The 23285-nt window shown below is 37.4% G+C and overlaps 1 protein-coding gene across 1 annotated transcript in view; it reads right to left on the bottom strand.

Moving 5' to 3' along the window:
• Positions 1-23285, bottom strand: part of tnpo1 (transportin 1) — a 74895-nt gene that overhangs the window by 5639 nt on the left and 45971 nt on the right. Inside the window, 16 exon segments of the mRNA XM_007899794.2 lie at positions 3332-3427; positions 4009-4107; positions 4240-4327; positions 4416-4574; positions 5715-5822; positions 6334-6420; positions 7086-7257; positions 12490-12715; positions 14033-14185; positions 14932-15100; positions 15206-15266; positions 16049-16127; positions 16130-16166; positions 16783-16905; positions 17496-17577; positions 18903-19036. Coding sequence (XP_007897985.2) covers positions 3332-3427; positions 4009-4107; positions 4240-4327; positions 4416-4574; positions 5715-5822; positions 6334-6420; positions 7086-7257; positions 12490-12715; positions 14033-14185; positions 14932-15100; positions 15206-15266; positions 16049-16127; positions 16130-16166; positions 16783-16905; positions 17496-17577; positions 18903-19036 — 1873 coding nt within the window.

The following is a 23285-nucleotide window of genomic DNA, read 5'->3' as shown; positions in this document are numbered from 1 at the left end:
AAATAATATAAAATAAATTAAAAAACTCAAACACGTTAAAGTGGGAACACTCACAAAACACACCTGAGCTTTAAACTTACCTTTTTCAAAAAGGGTGCCTATGTATCAGAGCAATGCTCCTCTATTTGTAGATGAGCCATTTCTACAAAAACACTTTTGTGGGGATACATGCAAATATGTCTTTCCAAAAATGTTTAAACTTAGTCTCCTTCTCTTCAAATGATTTTATCAAACCTGCACTCAAAGGAATCAAAGAAATATCGAAGGACAATAAGGAAATTAGTCCAAATTCTATCCATTTTGCATTACCATTATAATGCAAAACTCTACTTTATCATTGTTAAGAGTATTATCAAATTTATTTTGATTAGCAAATAGTAAACACTTTACTAACCTAGTGATCCATGCCCTATATATGGCAAAGGAATTAAGAAAATGTTTTAGGATTCAATAAATTTAAGCCTTGAAATGGTAGGGCACAGTGGATAGGTTTCTTAAAACCTAGCAATACCAGGAAGCAGGTAAAGAAATATTAACCAGGCCACATTTTCCTGATCTGAATGTACAAGAGGCTTTTTTAGTTCAGACACCTCTTGTTTCCTTCTCAAAAGCTTTCATCCCAAGTTCTGTTAAAATGTTCAAAAATTCAGACTACATAAATAAAAGTGTGGAAATGAACACACAAATAGAAAGATGGTTTTGAAGTGTTCCCCTTTAAACTCACAAAGTTAATCTTCCAGAAGGAAAGAGGAATGGCTCAAGGATTACTCCAAGCTAACTACAAGGATGCTACCAAAAATCCAGCAGATTCATATAGCACAGAGAAGGGAAACCTATGTTCAAGAGACACAAACTATGCAACATTCTCATTAAAACAGGCATTCGTGAACAATCTGATGAGACGTGCAGAAAAGCAGATGAATGTTCATTCAAAATAAAGTTCAGTGTAGGATATACTGATCAAACTGCACAAAAGTTATGCTAAGTGTAATAAACTGCTCCTTGCACGTTGGGGAACATGCAAGTTGCCAATGAACAAATACTGCAAAATTTAATAACATTTCAAATAGGATTTTGTTTGGAGAATATACTGGCTTGAAATAAAAACTAATTTTGACTGACAAAGTATAGGATATATTTTTCAGGTGCTGGGTTATGCCAAACTGGAAGTTTCTTTTTTTTATGTGCAGTGTTACAAGATTGAGAATAAGGAATAAGAGCGAGGAAAATGTTTACAGCTTGTACATAGAATACACACACACAACAATGGGGAAGTGTTGATACATTTTAGAAATTGCAAATGAAAAAAAACATTAAGTGTTGCTTCACATTCAGACAGAGATTTACACAAAAATGCTTTAGCAAAGAACTGTTGAACTTTTGAATATTTTCTGACAAAATCGTAGCATATTTAGCAAGGTAAATAGATCAGTTATCCTGCATTAAACATTTTGGATACATTTAATGCTGCTGTGTAGTGCCTTGCTGTCACATGCATCAACATTTTAAATAACCTAAACGTTACATAATAATAATAAACAGGAACAAGCTTGTAAACAATATAAATGTCTTTCTCCTGAGTATACATTAACCAGCACAGAAGCAGGACTATGGATACATAACTCAACAACATAAACTAATGGAGTGCTGCTGTATTATGTCAGGTGCCCAGGATCAAAACAGTGATTATTTTGTATGTCTCGTACTTTTAAAACTGTTTTAAATAAACAAGAGTCGTATAACAGAATATATTAAAAATACAAATTAATTTGGAGAAACAATTTGTCATTTTATAAATATCAGAATTTGATAAAGAGTTCTAGTGAGAGCATTTTTTCTCAAGATCACTTTAATGATGCTCAGTGATCCGCTGCTAGACATTTTTGACCGGAAAATCACAAGAACTAGAATTATTGTTTTTAAATCATGCAGCATCAGTACTTTGTCATAAATTTCTAATTGTAAATGTAGCTAAAATGTAGTTAATTCTCAGCACTGTTTGAATAAAATATACCATTCCTACTTTTTTGGTACAGCAATAGTTTATTTATACACAATTAAAATGCCATTATCATCGTTATCCAAAGTATCCATTTTCCCTACTGAATTGGAGTTTGTGCATTTTTTTAAAAAAAACTAACTCGTCTATCAAGAGACATTTTTCATGGCTTTTCATGGATCCTCACTTGTTTTTAAATCCCTTCATGTCCTGGCACCTATCTGTCCAATCTGCTTAACCCCTATTTCACCGCCCGCTGCCTCCGACCTCGTTTGTCCCCTGCCCCCTCGACTCCACCATCGGTAGCCACGCCTTCAGCCTCTACGCCCTGAAACTCTGGAACTCTCTCCTGCAATTCTTCCGACTTGCCCCCTCCCTCCCCACCTTCAAATCCCACCCAAAAACCTTCCTTTTCGATCATGCTTATGGTCATCTCCTCCCTCCCTCTCCCCCTGGCTTGGGGTCAGACTCCGCCACTGTCAAGCGCTCCGGGACAATACCCCTCGTGAAGGGCGCTATATAAATGCAAGTTGTTGTTGTATGGCTTCATCTTTTCTGATCTAGCAGCTCATACATCTGGCAGCTCATCAACAAGCTTGTTCCAAGTACAAGCCTCAAAATAATCCAAAACGCCTAAGTAATTTATATTTTTCAAATCTTTAATCATCGCATTAATATTCTAATAATTACTGGATCCATTGTCAGTCAATATTTTTACTGGGAGAGGAGAAGGAAATTATTTCCTCTTTTTGTTCTAGCAAATGGTTTTGTAATTTTTGCGAAAGAAACTCATAATGATTTAATTCTGGAAAAGCAAACCCAAGCTAATATATACTATTGTTACACAGACACAAATGTTTATTTTGCAAGTTATACTGAACTAGACTCAAATTATTCTGTTATATGCAACATCTTAATCTCATTTGACATTTTGAAATTTGAGGCTTGTAAACACATTATGCATCAAATAAGCAGTGAGATTTTAACAGCCAATATTAAACATTTAGTGCTTTATGAACTAATTTAAAAGCAGTCTATTGACAGGGTGGCCCCGATATGTATAATCATCATTTGGACATTTTAGTTTGTAGAGTTCCATCTTGCTTTAAGCAGGCAGTCCAATTATATCAAAGCCAGACAAAATCAATATTTCAATTGATGCACTGCAGACAGCAGATCAGCGCTGTCTTGTCAATAGCCAGAACACTAAATCTATACAGCTCAGAAAAACGTAACCTTAACATCTAAAAATATATTTGAAACATCTAATCTAAAAACTGTAGATACATCCACTATAAATTATACATTATGGAAACCACTGTTTTGAGTTACCTGTATTCTCCAATAATGTCTTTGGTGTGTTAGGTCTATTAATGATTTCCACTAGCTGGTGTAAAACCATTGGAACATAAGGCTGCATTTCGATCCCTAAGATTGAAACAAAAAGTTTATAATTACATTAGTCATTGTTATCCAGTACAATTATTTTAAATCATCGATTGTCAATTTATTGGGACGGGAAGGTGATATGAAGACAGATAAGGGGAAGAGAAGGGTGAAGAACAGGTAGGAGTTTACAAGATATGGATTTTTTTCCCTTAAGAAATTATTTGCATAACCTGACAGATATGAATAACGTTCAGTGTTTATTTATACCTCCAGGTAAACTGTTATGCATGGAAATTCAGTTTTGAATAAATGGAATTCAGTACTTGGAATTAAAACAAATCAATAAAATGGGGAAAGAAAGTATACAAGTATAAAAACTAAATGGCTTTCTTAAATGAACTCTTAAATGGGTATTTGTAAGTCCTGTAACTTTTAGAAATCCTGTCACGATCCCAGTGTGTCACAAAAAATTATTTTGGTAATACTGTATTTCAATTAATAGGATAATAGAGAACACAGATCCAATTTTGTAATATATAATTATACTGTATATATTGGATGGGAAAGATCTACAATTCTGCCACATTCAGCCTGACAAGAATGTCCTAACCAATACTAACCCATTTGAATGGCGATCTCTCCAATTGCCCAAGTGGCATTATTACACACTGAAATAAACTCTGGGTTTAGATTGGTGCCAAGAATCGGCATGAAATCAGCTGTAAGACAAAATACAGAGTACGTGATAAAACGAGTCACATTTTAATCAAACATGTTTGTGAGTCACAACCTTTATATTTATTACCTAATGAAAATACTGAACAAATTAAGTGAACAAAACAACTACATACCAATACAAGGTTTCACATGCTGAAAACAAGCCTTAGTCAAGTCACCCAACAAGGCAAAAGAACTCTGTCGCACTTCTGGCATCTTATCCTAAAAAACAAAAAATAAACGAGTCTCCGCTGCTTTATTGGGTATGTGGTAGAGAATTTATTTATATTGAAAATGTACATTTTCTTACCTGCATGCACTGGTACATCAATGATAAAATATTGCTCCGTGCTACTAGTTGTTCAATGTTTCCTCCAAGTCCTTCAGCCAAACCACTAAGCAAATCGAGAGCCACAATCATGAAGTCTTTATCAGGAGCTTCACACTGGTCAGGCTGTGCACCATGTAACTGAAACAGAGTTCAACATAATTAGAACTACAAGTTCTACGCGCTTGTTTCTATCAATAAGACTGACGGGAAAGGTTATGGAAATGTTGAAAGAGACAGATGATGTAGATGTAAAACAGTAGGTAACTGGAGGATGGAGGCTTATTTTCAGGCTTGCTTCACATGAACATGAAATAATAGGGAAATGAATAATAATCCTAGGAACAAACTTCCACGAAAAGCAGTTGATAACATGTCAATTAACTTCGTCAAAAAGAGGACAAATAACTAGTCGGGATTATTAGAGTAAAAGGACGGGCACAAATACAATTACAATTTACATTGATAACGCTTTTCACGTTGTTATGATGTCCCAGCACTTTATGGTGCTGGATGAGCACCTGAGCTAGAGATTTGATGAACAAATATAATGTGATTCAATGGTTCCCATTTTACTGAGACAGGGCAAGGAGATCAGGATTCAATAGTGATGATGCAGAGAGGGATTTGGGACTTTTAACCAAATAAACTCCAATTGTAGTGGTGCTTGTGCAATTTGGGAGGAAGGGAATATTCATACAAAACTCTCCCTCAGGTTATTGATTGAGTGGGATGTATTGCATATTGTATTGTATTGGTGGTAGGAATGGCTTTAACAGGCCACATGTTCTTTGCTTGTTAATTGTTTAGTACACCAATATTGCAGACAACAATTATATTCTACGAAGTCAAACCACAAAGTGAATACAACAACCACTTGCGTTTGTATAGGGCCCTTCACGCAGGTAGTCTCGGAGCTCTTAACAACAACAATAATTACATATCTATAGTGCCCTTCCCGTCGGAAAGACGTCCCCGGATGCTGGAAAGACATCTATAATGGTGGTGTGGCTTGAATTGATTTCCCAGTCCATGCTGAAATATGTATAGAAGTAGTAAAAGTGGACTGGGTCCTCATGACCATGCAATATTTTGCCAATTATAGTAAGCATTTAAAAAATGCTCAGTTTTCTCAATGGTCAACTATAAAAAAAATTACTGAAATACTGATTAATTGCTGCTTGAATTAGATATTGTAAAAAAAGTATTGAATAATAGCAGCTGTTGGACCCTAGCATTTTCCACCTTTGACATTTTTTTCTTATATCTTACAATACTTACCATAGCTTGTGCAAGTGTCTTTTGAACCAAGTTGACACAACGCTGGTATACAGGTTCACAGTATGGAAGAAAGCCAGACTGCAAGGCAGTGGCAACAGAGGACAGGCACTGCAACACACAAGTTAATTATAATTATTCAGTTATTTATAATGCTATTTCAAATAAAATATAAATAGGAAATTCAGTGAACAATTCCTTATTGCAAATATATATGGCTTCCTCATGTAAAATACAGTCTAGGGTCCAGAACATTGTCAAAAAATAATAGTAATATTCATGCCTCATGAGTATCAATATTAAGAAGAATCTTACTATTTGAAAGTAACATGAGTACACTATGTGCAGATAGCTAAAATTGAACTTTTTTTAAGATTGTTAGAATTCTAGCAGAAACGTACATATGAACAAATACATCACATAAGTGATAAACAGGTTTCTTAATTTCAGCAGGCATCTTCCCATATGAAGTTCAAAATACTGTACCAAATTGTGAATGAATTCCATTCATTCCATTAATGTTTAGCACAACAAAGATCTTTTACTTTCTGACTATAAACAACAGCAAATAAGGATCAGCAACATTTTCACGCACAAATATATTACAAAGGTTTCCGCCCACCTCAAGTAAGGGAAAAAGATCTTTGTCTTCATCCTTTAACATGTTCCATTTCTGAATGAGGGGAGGCATCAGCATCTGAATGTATTCCTTTTGAGATAGGCAAATAATTAATTTTGTGTGTGTATAAACTAAACACATTATAAATTTTAAAAGGGGATATTCCATATATTCCACAAAGGAAATAAAATGAGTGGTCTAAATTACCGCAACGCAAGACTTAAGATCTGCATAAAATTCTAAGGTGCTATTTCAAATACATCATGCCCACAACCTCCCCACAAGGTGCTTAATTCAGTTTGCAATGAGTGTTAAAAATCTCATCATAATTATTTGAAAATAAAGAGTTTCTCCTGATGCCTTGGCCAACAACACACTACAATGTTGGGCAATTCACCAATTCATGGCTGTATTGAGGCTTTGCTGGCGCAAACGGCTGCTACATTTGCCTGCAAATTGATGGTAACACTTTGAGGCATTTTTGACACATTATGGCGCTATAAAAATTGACTTTTATTTCTCTTTTCTCACAACCATATTTTTTTAAAAATAGAGAAATTAAAATTTTTAAAAGGACTAAAGAAAAAAAACCTATGGGTTAATAACAAAATAAATTCAGCATCAAATTGTTTAAAAGTATCTATTTGATGTACAGTATTATAGCATTTGGACATTAAATATGCATCAAGCAGTCAAAAAATGACTGCAAAACATATAAATGTATATCCAGTTCTTCCACAACTACTTTCTCTCACCTGCTTGTTTAAATGGTGTCCTACTGAGTCAGCCAGGGTTCCAATAGCATCGTACAGAATCAGAAGATTTTTATGCTGATATTTATTAAAAGCAAAGACAAGTGTATCAAGTATGTAGCCAAGATACGGCACCAACTCTGTGCAAGCCTCCTCTTCTAGGGTAGCGAAAGCACTGCAACAAAAATTGAAACAAAATGTTTTGATGTTATAAATTATGTAATAATAATCCTTGCATTTGATATAGCGCTTTTCACGTCTTGCAGATATCTCAAAGCACTTCACAGAATAGACTGTAAAGTGAATTGACAGTATATGTGTGGGCGAAATGTATGCAAATCTTTAGGCAGGGAGTTTCAGAGTTCTGAAATGTATGTGCTCTACCTGAAAGCTATAATTCTTCCAAACAGATTGGAACTCGCTTTTCATCTGGCTCAGTTTATCTCAAGATAGTTTATATCAGCTTCTAGGAGATCTGCTTTTTTTAAAAATAAATCTCAGAAGACTTGTACATGGCTGCACTGAATTATAACTCAGATCAGTTGGTGGCCAACATCGATGGTCGGTTAACAAAATAAAATTTTCTTCATTGAATAAGCCATGAATCAAGAATTATTCATTCAAGAAAAAACTGAAAACACACTACCAATCGAATACTTACCTAGAATTGTGCAAGTATTTGGGGAACCGCTTCCTGAGCCCTGTGGGCCACAGGTTGGCCACCATTGGCTTAGATGCAACAAGATTTACAATTAATGATATACACTTGTAGCCTACTCTCATTGCGACTCAGCTTTGCATCATCACACAAGGTAGAAGTCAGTCTCAGCCACGTTTGATCAGTTTATTGTTATTAGAATTAACATCTCTGACATCACAAATCTTGAAGGTTGTGTGGATGATAAAAACTACGACGACTTGCTTTTATATAGCTCCCTTCACACAGCATCTTAGCAGAGATTGACACCAAGCTGGGAGAAAGGGGAGGTGACCATCAGCACGGTTGAAGAGGAAAGTCTTCAGGTGTGACTGAAGATGGGCAAAGAGGGGGCAAGGCGGAGTGATTTGAGGCACGGAGTTCCAGAGGTTTGGGATGAGGTGGCTAAAGGTCTATGTGCTGCGGGTGGAGTGAAAGATGGCCAAGTTGGCTGAGTGCCGTGTGTGGAGAGGTAATGAGATACCAGGGCATGAGGTGATTTGTAGGCAAGAGTAAGGATGTTGAAATGGAGCCGATGCAGCCTGTCAAGGACTGGGGTGATACGGAGGTGCAAAGTTAGGGAGTGTGTGTGTGTGGATGAGTGTGAGGGAATGTGTGTGTGTGTGTGTGGGTGAGGGTGTGTGTGGTACATGTGAGGATACAGGTGGCGGAGTTCTGAATAGGTTGGAATCAAATACTTGATTAATGAATGGATAGATCACATAATCAAAAGAACCATACGATGTAGGAGTTCCTGTTATCATCTATCTGACTAGCAAGAACACAAACATGCATTCATCAAGTAATCTCACAGTCAATGTATGGAACATAGGAACAGGAGGAGGCCATTCAGCCCTTCATGCCTGTTCCACCATTTAATTAGATCATGACTGATTTGTACCTCAACTAATCCTTTCAATTCCAATTTCCCGCTTTCTCCCATATCCCTCAATACCCTAACCTACAAAAAATCTATCAACCTCACTCTTGAAGGTGTGGATTGTTCCAGTATCCACGGCCTTTTGGGGGAGCGAATTCCAGATTTGTACCACCCTTTAATTGAAAAAATGATTCCTGACTTCACTCTTGAATGGCCTGGTTCTCATTTTAAGACTATGCCTAATTAAGAATATTTAAGACTATGATTATCCTGTCTGGTGGAGAGGTAAATAGGATCTCTACAGCAACAAGGTAACACTCAGTAACAACAACAACAACAAAATTACATTTGTATAGTGCCTTTCATGTCGGGAGGATGTCCCAAGGTGCTGAATAAGGGGAGCTGAGTCACCTATAGATATCTTACTAGGTAGAAATAGAAGTTTATAAGTATAACAAGGGCTTTCTACATGCAGTGGACAGAAATATATTTTCCCCAATGATTGTGAAAATTTGCAGATTGCCATTTGCAAAACACTGCTTACCTGTAACAACTTAAATTTATCAGCAGCAGGGAAACAACCACTGCGGTTGATAGCACACATTCTATTTATAATCGCTGGCTGACAGAAGTACTTCCTCAGAAATACCCACATAAACCACCAATAAACTCACCCACAAAAACCACCATCAAACCCACCCCCAACCTGATAGAAAATGTTTGTATTTGAACTCTCAGTATGATGACAATGATAAACTGATATGGGAGTGGTTCCAGCATGCCTGTGGTCTCAACATGCCTGTGTCTGGCCTTATGATACAGGAGAAAGTACTCAGCTTTGCAGCATCACTTGGCAAGATTGGTTTCAAGGCAGCAAATGGCTTGTTTGGCCGTTTCAAGTCCAGACACAACATTGGGTCTGCAATTGTGTCTGGGGAAAAGGGTGATATTGAGTCTGCTATTGTTGACAACCGGAAGGAGAAACTCCCTGAGATTACAGATGGCTATGCACCTAAGGACAAATTTAACATGGATGAATCTGATGTTGTTTTCAGGGCTCTCCCTGACAGGGGCCTTTTAGTTTGTGGTGATGGTTACACTGGTGGGAAAAAATTAAAAGACTGCATCACCATGTCTTTGACAATCAACGTTGAGGGAGATTTTGAAAGGACAGCTGTGATTGTGAAGCCTGCCAAGCCCCATGCCTTTAGGAATTGGAACATAAAGACTCAGCTTCCCATCACGTGGTACAGCAACAAAAAGGCATGGATGACCAATGCTATTTTTACAGAATGGCTTCAGACCTTCAATAGAAAGCAACCACAGAGCAGGCATGTGCTGCTGTTTCTGGGCAATGCCCCAGCGCACCCTCACAGCATTTCTACTCTAACCAAGTTAGTGTTTTTCCCAGCTAACACCACATCCATTCTCCAGCCCCTTGACCAGGGCATCATCCAGAATGTCAAGATGCACTACAGGAGGAGGTTCTTGGAGAAATGGCCAAACTTGTGCAGGCTTCACAAGTGCTCAAATCCATCAATGATCTTCATGCAGTCACCTGGATCAATTCAGCAGTCAGCACGGTGTGTCGATCAATAGTGCAGAAGTACTTTGCCAAGGCCTGCTTTAGTGTGGATGAGCCTCTGGAGGAGGACCCTGATGATGATGCCCAGTTGTTGTCTCAGGCCAGTCAGTGCCTGTCACGAAACACCCCTATCCTCAGTGCCGAGGAGTACGCAACCATCGACAGTGATGTATCCACCACCGAGGACTTAAATGAGGGATGGGAGGAGCGTCTAATGGAGGAGTTTCTACCAGGAACACTAAGGAACAGAATACACAGGAGAAGGAACAGGAAGAACAACCGACAACATCAAAGAATCCTTATGCTGATGCACTGGGCTTGTTGCGACAAGTGAAGGACTTTTGCCTTGATCATGGACTCGACGTGTGGCAAACTTTGGCTCATGCTGAGGGTCAGCTACTGGCCAAGGCAGTGCAGGTTAAATCAGCAGCCAGGCAAACAACACTGGACTCTCTTCACAAAATGAATATTTGTGTGATTTTAACTTCTCTTGTGAACTTTAAATATTAAACCCCAAGATCTGTTTTAAATGTGACAACGCCTTTATTTTAATGAGATTGGAAAATATAGTTGTTGAATGTTCATCACCCTTACTCATTACCAATGCCCTTAACATTACACCAGTGACCTGAATTACCTGACCTGTTTCAGTAATCAGGTCACCTCACTAAGTAGGTCACTTTTGCCCAGTCACTTGAGTGACCTGATTAGTGAGGTTCTACTGTACTTAGAAATCAAGGAACTGAAAAGTTATTATTTCACCATGAGCATATCAACTGTACAAAACACTGGAACACTCTGTCACCCAGATTTTCTCAAATTTGGTGACATGGCACTTCTTACACTGATGGATGCTATGTGGAACGCACTGCTCAAGTGTGAAGCATATTGAAAATGCAATTATTGAAATCAATATGTTTATAAAAAACAGATTTCTTCAATCACACAAGCCAGAGCAGAGCATATCTACTGAGTATGGTCCGAAACACGAATTGTCCAGCGCCTTGGGACGTTCTCCCGAAGTGAAAGGCTCAATACAAATGTAATTTTGTTGTTGTTGTAGATATTTTAGAATTTCCTACATATAGGTCATTTGTTCAACATTAAATGTCACGTTATTAAATGCACATTTCAGAGTTGAGAATTAGACTGACTGACCCCGTCCTATCACTCACTAGACATTCATTTCTTCTACAAAAAATGCTCTAGAACATGAGCATTCTAGTAAAATCAAATCTAATGTAGGTAACAGCTTAAGAAAAACGCATTATATTTTAAATAAATTATAACAACAAAATACCTTTAACAATACCTGTAAAACCATTTGGTTTTTAGACTCCATGAGCCTATTACTATTGTTAGGCGCTGCGTTGTTGCTGTCCTCCCAATAGATTAAGTTCAAGGTCCTAGGTCTCACCTTTAAATCCCTCCATGCTCTTGCCCCACCTTACCTGTGCAACCTCCTTCAACTCTATTGACCTGGTTGTTTCATTCAGCAAGCACCAGCTTGCTTCATGTCCTCTGCCCTATCTGTTTCACCATCAGTAGGCGGGCATTCAGGCATTCTTCCTTTGCTCTCTGGAACCCATCCAAGAGTCTCTCTGACTCATTTCAAGGTATATATATATATATATATATATGATAAATATAATAAATATACTTTTTGACCGAGCTTTCAATCATCTTTCCCGCCCCCACCTCAACCAGGGTGCATATTCAGCACTGTGAATGCGCTTTGGGACTTCCACCAATAAGAAAGGCACCATAAAAATGTAAACGGCATTGTAACTGACTTAAAATTTAAGATTGTACAGGTTTATGGAATTTTTTTAAATTCAGATGTCATTTTTCTGTTGTGCAAAAGTCCTGGTGTGATGAGTGATTTTATAAAAGAAACCTTTTAGTTATCCAACACTCAATAGAATAATCCTCTGACCTTCTCAGTCTACCTGATAAAGCTAAGACCACCACACATCAAGTCTTTTTGCACAGAATTAATTTTTCACTGACTGAATGAATGAACCTATGTTTTGTGAAATATTAAGTAAAATTGTAATGTTATTTCCAGTTGTAATGTTATTGCCTGTTCCTCTGTTCACGGGTTCCTAATATAAAATTTTAAAGAACAGAATAAATGGTGTTTTCTGACCACAACTTTGTCCCAGGCTGCAGCAGAGTGATTAACTCCACCATACCTTCAAACCAACATTATAAAGGATTAATACTGATACCCATTAATACAAACCTGCACGCAGCCTCTTGCACTCTCTTATTGCTGTCCAAGATGCGTTTAAGAAGTTCAGTCATTAATGGCTTCAGATAGGTGTCTGGGGGCTGACTTACTACCCAATGTGCATAGCGGCTGAGGGTCCAACAGGTGATGGAACGCACAAGAGCCTTCTTGTCAGAGAGGCACTGAATAAGGTGAGGGATGAGCTCTGGCAGGTAAGGGATCATACCTTGCATACAACCTGGAGAATGAAAGTTTAAAAATATTAATCCCTGGAAAGTTATAAAAAGAAATGAAATAGTGCTACTTTTCTGGTCGATCAACAATTGTTGTCTCTCGTGGCTGTTTCCACTCAAAAAAAATCAATATTTTAAATTTAAATTAAAAAAATAATTTATTGATTTTCTTTTGCCTCCTTCCCCCCAGCATGGAAAATATGTGTAGTTCTCCCTGACCTGTTAACAAACCTCTGACCACCATAAGGTAGTTTAAGTGGAACACATTTGAAGAGGAATGAGTTTGCCATCTATTTGTCGAGGGAGAAGTTGCGCTTTGCTTCGGAACCCAATGAACAGGCCAGATGAGATCATAAAGTTATGATAAAATACCATGTCTTCAGCCATGGTATAGTAAATTGATGGATTAACTATCAGGTTACATGAAAAATGTTCCAATAATGATTTCTAATCTAATGTTTAAAAGTTGGAAGGAAAAGAAATCATGTTAGAAATCAGTGATCGAAACAATATAAAACACAATTCACAGTGCTGCGTAGATTTAACATGGGATGGAATCCATAAAATCCCAACTCACATTAGAGTGGTCCAACAGTACATTTTACCTCTCATGTACACAACTAGCTAACCTGCCTCCTGCGCAGTGACTGGTTCTCCCAGTACAAAAAATAGGCAACTTCTGGTTCATCAGGTCCCTGCCAACATCAGTTACTGCACATGCACAAAACAGGAAGTGTTATCGGTGACACAGATGAACTAAAATGGCTGCCTCCATGTTGCTTCCTGCTTTGCACTTGTGCAGAAAATGAAGTCTGAGGTGACCTAAGGATCCAGAAATCAGAGACAGTAGTGTGAAAAGTGAGCCAGCATGCAGAAAACAACTGAGCTGTCTGGTTTTGTGAACAGTGAAATGAGTCTGCAGAGCAACTGCATTAAAAGCAAATTTGCTTTATAGTGAAGTGTGTTGCAACAAGACTACACTGTAAGTCTCGACAATGAAGCTGTTAGTTGTTAATTTGTTTCTTGAGAAGGCAAACAGAAGACCTACTTATTGACCTCCAGTGCCTTGAGACGTCCTCCCAACGTGAAAGGCTCTATACAAATGTAATTTTGTTGTTGTTGTATAAGCTTCTCAAAGTGGGACAGAAGGTGCAAAAAATACCCAGGTTGAGTCACTATCCAATTCCCCACAGCTGTGGGGAAACACCTTAATTCAACATCTCTGCAACAGTAAACACTGAATGCATTTTCCCCACACTTATAAGATCAGCAAGAAGCAACCTCTTAACAACTTTCTCAAAGTGACTTAAATTTCAACCAACCTTCTGCAATAGCTCCAAGAACTAAAATTCCAGATTCTTTCACCACCCAGTCTGGGTGAAAAAGCAGCTCCTTCAGCAGCGGTAAAATGTGCGGCAACAATTCCTCCCGGAAAACATTAGCTAGTACATCCAGTGCAGCAGCAGAACACTTCCCTAAAGGACATAGTAAATCAGTGTTACATTTCTCTTCTTTACGTACAGGTTATGAAGTGCTGATTTTTTCTTTGGAGAGATTGAGGGAAAACACTGATATCTCTCTTTAAGCTGTGGAAAGGCAGTTAAGGTAGATATAGCTATTTTAAACTAAAAGGATACAAAATGGATTCAAACATAGAAAATTAAGTTGGAGATTATAAATTTTCAGAACAATCATATGGCTTTCACTCATTGCTTAATTATCCCTATGCCTCAAGTTTCATTTTAAAGGATCATGGAATAACTATGTTCAAACCACAACAACATTTTAGATATTTGTCTCCAATTCTTAAGGTCATAGATTGCTTTTTTCTTTCACTTGGCTACAGTTCTGTGGGCACTGCACATTCTCTGATGACCTTACCCCCAAAACATCCATCATGCATTTGCCTCAACAGTAAAAGTGGCAGTGCTTTAACAGCCTAGACAATAGATGGCAGTAGGAGCAAGAACCTCTCTAAAAATGGATGCTGAGGCCAATAATACAAGCTTACTGTTTCTCCAGCCGACAGTTACATTTCCACGGAAGGGGAATTGAATCTTGGATGGTCAGTAAGGCTCAGCGACTTACTTAACTCAAAGCTAAGCTTCTCAATGAAACACCGAATAAACTTCCTAAACTAAAATCGGGTAAACATTTCAATGAAAGCTTGGCAATAGAAGAAGGACAATAAGCCGCAGAAGTGATCCCACATTAAACGCACTTAAATTCCAGTCAGAAATTGTATCATCATCATCAAGGTCATCATCATCATCGTCCTCTTCACCAATTCCATCCTCTTCATGCTGTTGCGCGACAGTTCGGGATCGGTGAAAACGGGGCTTGATGTCTTGCTCATTATCAGGAACAGCTTCATCCTCCTCAACATCTCCCTGACAAAACAAATTGTGTTTCGTTATTCACGTTTTGAAACTGACCATTTTGCACTCAGACAAGTAAGTAAAAAAAAATAGAAGATCATAAAAAATTTAACTCACCTTAAGCAGAATAATATCAATTTCTGAGTATTTCATCCCATTCACAAGAACAGGTACTAACCTGAAATTAAGACAAACGGTATGAAAACAAGTCTTTCAGTGTACAGAGTTCAGTATGATTACATTTTCTGATGTCAGAGCAACCATATGCACCTTGAAGCAGTTTGTTCTGCTATTAGTTTTGCTCGACTACGCAAACTCCTTGCTTGTCGGCCTCCCCAACTCCTCCCTCCACAGGCTGCAGATCATCCAGAACATTGCAGCCGGTGTCCTCTCCCACACCAGACTCCGTGACTGTATCACACCCATCCTGCTCCAGCTCCACTGACTCTCCATCATTCAAAGATCCTGATCCTCACCTTCAAAGCCCTCCACCGTCTTGCTCCCCCCTACCCCTATGACCTCCTAACCCCTAACCAACCTGCCCGCTCTCCGCTCAGCGGGCTCCTCTATGGCCCCTCCCTCTGGAACTCCATCCCACAGACCCTCCGCCTTGCCCTTTCCCTCCTTCAAGACCAGTATCAAGACACTCCTCTTCGACCGCGTCTTCAGTCACCCTCCTACACCTACCCGCCCTCCTCTCCTCCTGATCCCAACCACCAGTTCGAGTGCAGATTCCTGACTGTCCAGCGTCTTCAGACATCAACCTGACGTGAAAGGTGCTACAATTCACCTTGGAGATTTCTAACATTAGGATTAAAGCCTTTTTGTTTTTTTTACAAATTAGTGTTCACAAAAACTCTAAGAAACAGGTTTCAGACATATATATATTAGACATTAGAACAATGAAAAGATTTTTGTTTATCTTGTTCTGCTTATAGTCCTCAATGAGTCATTACTTACAGTGTTAGGTGTCCAGAAAGCACTTCTTTGCATATGGGCTGTTCAGCTAATGTTAGCCAGAATTCACAAGCTTCCAATGCACATTTTCATCTTGATCCTGTGTTCTCTGCAGCATGTACTACAATTGAATAAATAAATAAAGCTTAAAAATCATAACATGAGAAAATCTCAGGTGATGGAAGGGCCATTCAGCCCATCGAAGCTTACCCTTCAAGTCCATCAAGTTCCATCATGATGAATTTTTTTGAATAATCTTTTGCTTCCACTTCCCCTATCTGGAGTACTGTGTACAGTTCTGGTCACTATACAACAGGAAGGATATTGTAGCATTGGAGTACAGTGTAGGTTTATTAGGATGTTGCCAGGATGAGTGGATGAAAATTATCAAGAAAGATTTGAACGGCTTAAAGCGCTTTCCTCTGGAGATGAGATAATTGAGATGGGACTTGATAGACGTGTTTTAAGATTATGAAGGGATTCAATTGAGGTTGAAGTCAATAGGTTTCTTTCCACTTGTTGGGGAGGGAGTCAAAATGCTTCAAAAAGGGGGAAATATACATATATTATATATAATACATGTATTATATATATATTATATATAATACATATATTATATACATATATACACACACACACAGATAATTTTGTCAAGGTCACCAGGATTTAAAATGCAAATTATGGAGTACGGAGAAACAAAGAGAAAAGAAGTTTCAAAACATCTGAAAAAGACTCACTTCAATAATGTTGCGCATATGAGGAAGCAAACGATCCATTCGGACTTCAAGCAGCATGACAAGGGCACGACATACATTTTTTCGAACTTCCGATTCTTCATCTCCAGCCAGTGCAAATAGATTCTGAAAACGACATGCAACATTTTAAACAAATACATATCACAAGATCAAATATGGATTTTCCAACATACACCTGCTTTCATTTTTGTAATTTTAACACTATATTTTAATTGTTAAAATGAACCAAAAGTTAAAACAGATAATGCAGAGACTTAAGTCAAATGAAAGGTCACATGCAAAACATGATCCCATCCTTCTCGTTCAGATGTTTAGACTACTTCTAGCATTTGGAGTTTTCACTTCAGATCTCCAACATTTACATTTCTTCCTCTAGCAAAAGCTAATTATCCTTTATACTACACCACACTAGAGCAAATAATATTTAAAAAATCACAAAATAAGGACATCACACAAAGCTGAAGCATCTTGGTTTCTTAACTATCAACAGATATCAAACATTAACAGATTTCCAAGCCAGTACCCATACAGAACATTAGGGCTCATTGCTTTGAAATATTAAAACGGACAAACAAAAACAGAAGTTGTGACAAAAATTCAAAATAAAAACTTGGGAATAAGTTTCATTTTCAGTGGTTTAAGTGGCCAGGTTCCCTTAACTATCAAAATTCAGTGAATCCACATAGTAGACATACCTCAATGAAAGAATCAATATGCAACATCAAGGCATGAGTTCGACTGATGATAAACTGATTCACACAGGCAACAGCATGGGACCTAAAAGCAGTAACACATTGTATTAGAAGATAACTTATCAATACATTTAAATTAATATGCTTGGTCTACAGCAAATAACACTTATATAGCATCCTTCATGCAGGATAGGAGCGTTGATTTCACTGGTTACATCTGTAAATTTGCTGTTACAAAATCTTAAATTGAAGGGGAAGGAGGAGGTAAATATGGCCTCCTTGAAGCTGAGCTGGCTCCAAGGTGACATGCTTGGCAACAGAATGTCAGAATCAAGTCAACCCTCTGTGGTAGTCCTGTTTCTGAGCCAGCTGGGTCTGCAGTACTCCATGGCAGCTGCTCATGACAGACCAGCCAACCTGGCTCGATGGTAACCAGCGCCCACGGAACCATATCCCAGCATGAAGAGGCCAGCGATCAGGAGATTTTAAAAAAAACAAATTGCCTTCCAATTAATTTTCTTCCCATGGCAATTTGTTTTAAAAAAAAGTTTGAAGTTGGGTGACTTAGAATCAGAGAGCACACAATATAACTGCAGAACTGTGGAATTCCACAGAACTTGTGGAATTTTGTCACAGTACTGAATTTCTGCCACTAGAGGAAGCTCCAACATTTACAATACTGGTTTGATCTTTCAATCCCATTGGCAGCAAATATAGGACAACTTTGATTTATCATAACACAACTCCATTGATGTGCACCATGGTTGTAGGGTGTCACTGTTACAATGCTTACAGAAGCTCCTTCACTAGGATTTATGAGCCAAATTTGCTTAGTTATTGCAACACAAAAATTTGAGGAGCTCAAGGGCATTAACTACTGGACTTCCAAGGCCTGAATGGCAACTGAACATAATCCATGAGACTACAGAATGTTTGCTTCATAAAAGAATATTCAGGATATCAGTTTATGTTAACATTCATTTCCTGTAGTTTTATTCTTTCTTCCAAGAAAAAACAATCAAAGATCCAAGTAATTGAACAGATCGTGTGTTACTGAATTCCACAGGATTTACGCTATTTACAAAGAAGCAAATCTGCAAGATAACCACCAGATATGTTGCTTTAAAATGGTTGAATTTTTACTAGATTTTTTTTATCCATGTTTATCAAACTGCACAACATTACATGTATGATACGATAACGATCTCTGGACCATGGACAAATTAAAAATAGGATAGGATCTCCTAGTGTGAGAGAAGATTGAAGCTGGCAATTAAATTTTAATTGTAAGAGAATTATGAGTTTATGAAATTAAGAAGTAGAAATTAGTGTTGTATCTGTGAGGGTCACTTTGCATAAAAAATTGTCAAAAAGTGAATAATACATAGCAAAGAATCAAAGTCAACTTGCCTTATCTTCGAACTGCTGTGTTTAAAAAACTGCAGAAATTTAGGAATCATAACATCGAGAGGTCTATCTAAGATGTCACTGTCCAATATCTCTGCAGAGTCTTCACAAATCTTCTGAAGAGCACCAAAGGCTCCCTAATAGAAGGAAAATAATAAATTTAGAAAACACCAAACAAGATGGTTCATCACAATCATGTTCAACAACAAGAGCTTGCATTTATATAGTGCCCCTCATGCAGGGCAGCGTCTCAGAGCGCTTGCACATGGCGCAAAATATATTAATTTCTGGAATCACCGATTGTGGCTATGAATTATAATTTTGAATTATGTAGTCCACACAACATGTGAGCCAATGTTTGAACATAAAACAAAATAAGAATCAAGGTCCACTGAATTAAGTGTTCATTTAACAGGCAGAACAACTGAATAATGCAAGCAAACCTATCTGTCCCTTAAGACAATTTTTACCCTTTGGATAAATACTAATTCTATTAAGTAATTTTCACCCATTGGGTAAATATCAGTTTCTCAAGGCATTTGGAACATTTTCAAAACATATATACACTTTTTTTTTAAAAAAATGGCTATTGTCAAAGCTGAATGTTAGATGTGCAAGGCTCAAAATGCAGCTGAAAGAAACACAGCTGTTAAGCCTGAACAAGCATCCTTCATCCTTATATATGAACATTCTAGCAAAATTAGCATTTTGTGGTTATTATGGCCTGTGTAATGTATCCCATATCATCTTTATACATGGAATGCAGTATATGCTGTCAATTTAACATCTACTTCAAACTATTCACACATCAGTGATGGAGAGCAGCAATTTTAAAATTTGAAACAGTTAATACCACTATTCGCATGACTATTTTTATGGTGGATCACATCATAATTTACCAGCATTTTTCCACATTTCAAGGCAAACACTGACAGTAAAAAGTTAAATATGTAAAAATGTCAAATGAAGGGAAAACTAAAATATTTAATATAAACAAAAGTGTCATTTGTGAGGCTCATTCAAACCCATTCGATGTCATCATTGAGAACTTTAATCTGAAAATCCTATTTACAAAATGTATTATTCCTAGTTCATTGCAAAATTGTTAGCAAAAGCCAACATATGGTCCATGAATTGTCACATTTACAATTCGCTAAATCCAAATTAGAACAGGAATGGAAGTCAGAACATTGTCAATATTGATTGAATAATGTTATTGACGCTGATAATTCACTGCAATCTTTAGTAATTAATGTATCTACATTGTAAATTCCTGATAACTCAATCCTGGCTTAACTTCTCACTACCATCACGCTGTCAATATCCTGGCCGCATTTATGTATTTATTATACATATGCCTAACTCACCACTCTGGATAACTCATCATTGAGCCCTTTTCGCTCAGAGTGAGGAGTTATCAGGAGTTTCCTGTATTAGTGAGTAGAAAACATGATTTTAAAAATTAGATTTTTGTTTAGAATTTTTGTTTAGATTTTCGTATAGAATTTAGAAATTTTCAGACAACCCCAAGAAACCCCAAGTTTCTGTATGGTCTACTGGGCAGCCAAAGAGATTTGTACTCTTAAGTTTATGCCATGTAAGTGCAAGTTCCCGAGTTCCTGAAATCACCTCCTCCAGCTCACTGCCAAACGTACCATGTAATATGAGCATGTTTAATTTAGCCACAGCTCTCAAGGATTGATTTTTTTAAAAAAGTAACTACAGAGCTAGAAGATCTATTTATAGACCTAACTGATATCTACTTGACAAAGATGATAAATTAACCACAAAAAAGGTTCAGACCCATCTCCTGCATAGCCTCATCATAACCTTTCACATTGTGGAAACCAACCTATCAGCAATACAAAAAACAATGTCCAATTCAAAGGTATCTTTGTTTCACAGATTCACTCGGGGCAACACAATCCTGTTTTGTTTTCTATTCTTGTGACCTCAATTATGTGGTCTAGATTAATGGATTTTAAGATTACACTGCACCACTATCAATTCAGAGGTATTATCAGCCATATAGGCACTGCTCTATAAAATGTTGTGAGAGATCAACTCTATTTTTGAACAAAAGGGCACCAATGTTCAGGATGGAGATTATCACTTTCCAAATCCACGCAGTTCTACACATGAACTTTTTGATGTTAAGAAAGCATATCATTTTCATGTTGACTTTATACTACCAGGAGCAAAACTGCTTTTTTATTGGTAGCATAGCAATGAGGAAGGAATGACTATTTCTACTTACTGCTCCATGTTACTTTGAATTAGGTCAAAACAAGCGCAATCAAATTACTGTACTTCAGTTGTGTGTGCCTGCTCACCTTGATGCATTTCACTGAATTTAATGCCAATAGTTTGTTAAAAGTTTCTGTATGGTCTACTGGGCAGCCAAAGAGATTTGTACTCTAAGTTTATGCCATGTAAGTGCAAGTTCCCGAGTTCCTGAAATCACCTCCTCCAGCTCACTGCCAAACGTACCATGTAATATGAGCATGTTTAATTTAGCCACAGCTCTCAAGGATTGATTTTTTAAAATAAGTAACTACAGAGCTAGAAGATCTATTTATAAACCTAACTGGTGCTGCCTCCTGGTCTTTGCATTACTAAGTGATAAATGCAAGCTTGTTGCATCTATTCACTGTATCACACACTGCCTGAGAAATAGAATAATTAACATGGAAACAGATTGCTGCAGTCAGCTTAGCCTACGTACATGAAAATGTCAGTTGTGGATAGAGAGCAATACTGAAAAGTTAGTCAGATGGTACATCACAGTGTTATTATTCTAAAAGCAAGAATTCTAATTTAAGGAAAAATAGGACAAAAGTAGATCACAAGTAGAATTATTTCATTTCAAGATTCATATAATTTCTCAATTTTTTGCTCACATGTTTTGAGAACGTTACCCGAGCACTTCAACTGGACTTTAAAATTAAATTTAGATTTTAAAATTCACTTTACAATATATTCTGTGCAGCACTTTGAGAGGTCTCAATGACATGATAAGGCACTACATCAAATGCAAGGATTATTATTATTAATGGTTGCAAATTCCATGACATTTTTATAAAATCACTAAGTCTACTCTCAACTTTCTAATACAGGCAAAAAGTTACATGCTTTCAATAGAACCAAGTGTTCAGAAATGCTTGCATTAATGGTAAGCCGAATGTATATGAAAACTATAATAACAATAATCCTTGCATTTGGTATCGTGCCTGATCACGTCATAGAGATGTCTCAAAGTGCTTCACAGGATAATCTGTAAAGTGGATTAACCTTGTATTTTGAGGGTGAATAATGGTAACCAGTTTGCGCACAGTGATGTCACACAAACAGCCATGGAGAGCGTAACCAATTTTATTTGGGGGATTGTTGGCCAGGACACCAGGAAAAACTCCCCTCCCTTTTCGAATAGTACCATGGGATCTTTAATGTTCACTTGAACAGGCAGATGGGACCTCAGTTTAACATCTCATCCGAAGAACCTCAGTAAACTCCTGATTACCTGACCCTGTCTTAACTTGTCACTAAGTTAAGTTGTCTTAAGTCATCATGCTGCTAATATCCAGGCTGCATTTATTTATGTATTTATAAATATGGCTAACTATCCAGTCCCGATAACTTGTCACTGAGCTCTTTTCCCTTGGAATCATAAGTTATCAGGAGTTTACTGTAATTCATTTGTGATTTGTCTAATTAGAGAAGGACATTTTGAATTATTTACAGACTTAGAATTGCACTACAATTGTAAAGAAAAATAGCTCTCCTGGTTTATAAGTTAACAATCTGAGTACCTCCATTTAGTATTGAAGACAAAATATTAACGTACTTAATGTTATAAATACATGTAGAGTCCTATAGCATTGTGGTTAATACGCTCGCCTCGCAAGCGAGAGGATCCGAGTTCAATACCTGAGACACGGCAAAACCTTAGGCAAGTTTCCTTGCTCCACACGCCTTTGTTTACCAGCAGTAAGAAGGAACCCGGTTGTTAGTCGATTGGTGGATCGCTTTCTGGGGATAACAATTACTTAAAAAATAATAACAATTTGGTCACTCAATCCATGACTCTTTGTGGGGGACACTGCTGTGCGCACTTGGCTCCTGCGTTTTGCTCACAAAATAAACTTTACAAAATATTCTGTGAAGCGCTTTGAGACTTCTCAACGACGTGATAAGGTGCTATTTCAAATGCAAGAAATATTATTATTACATACCTCCCTCATTGGAAATTGTTTCATTTGCAAATGTCAAGAATTTTATGAAGTAGAATTGTGAACTTCAATTTATAAAAATCCTTGGAACAAATATCCAATTAGTATTTTCATGCTGTATTACTGCAGTCTTGAAAAGGATTGAAAGCTTTAAGTG

This window comes from Callorhinchus milii, unplaced genomic scaffold, assembly GCF_018977255.1.
Source record: "Callorhinchus milii isolate IMCB2004 unplaced genomic scaffold, IMCB_Cmil_1.0 Scaffold1, whole genome shotgun sequence".
Lineage (NCBI taxonomy): Eukaryota > Metazoa > Chordata > Chondrichthyes > Chimaeriformes > Callorhinchidae > Callorhinchus > Callorhinchus milii.
Note: the sequence above shows the minus strand (reverse complement) of the source record. Positions and strands in the feature narration are given on the sequence as shown.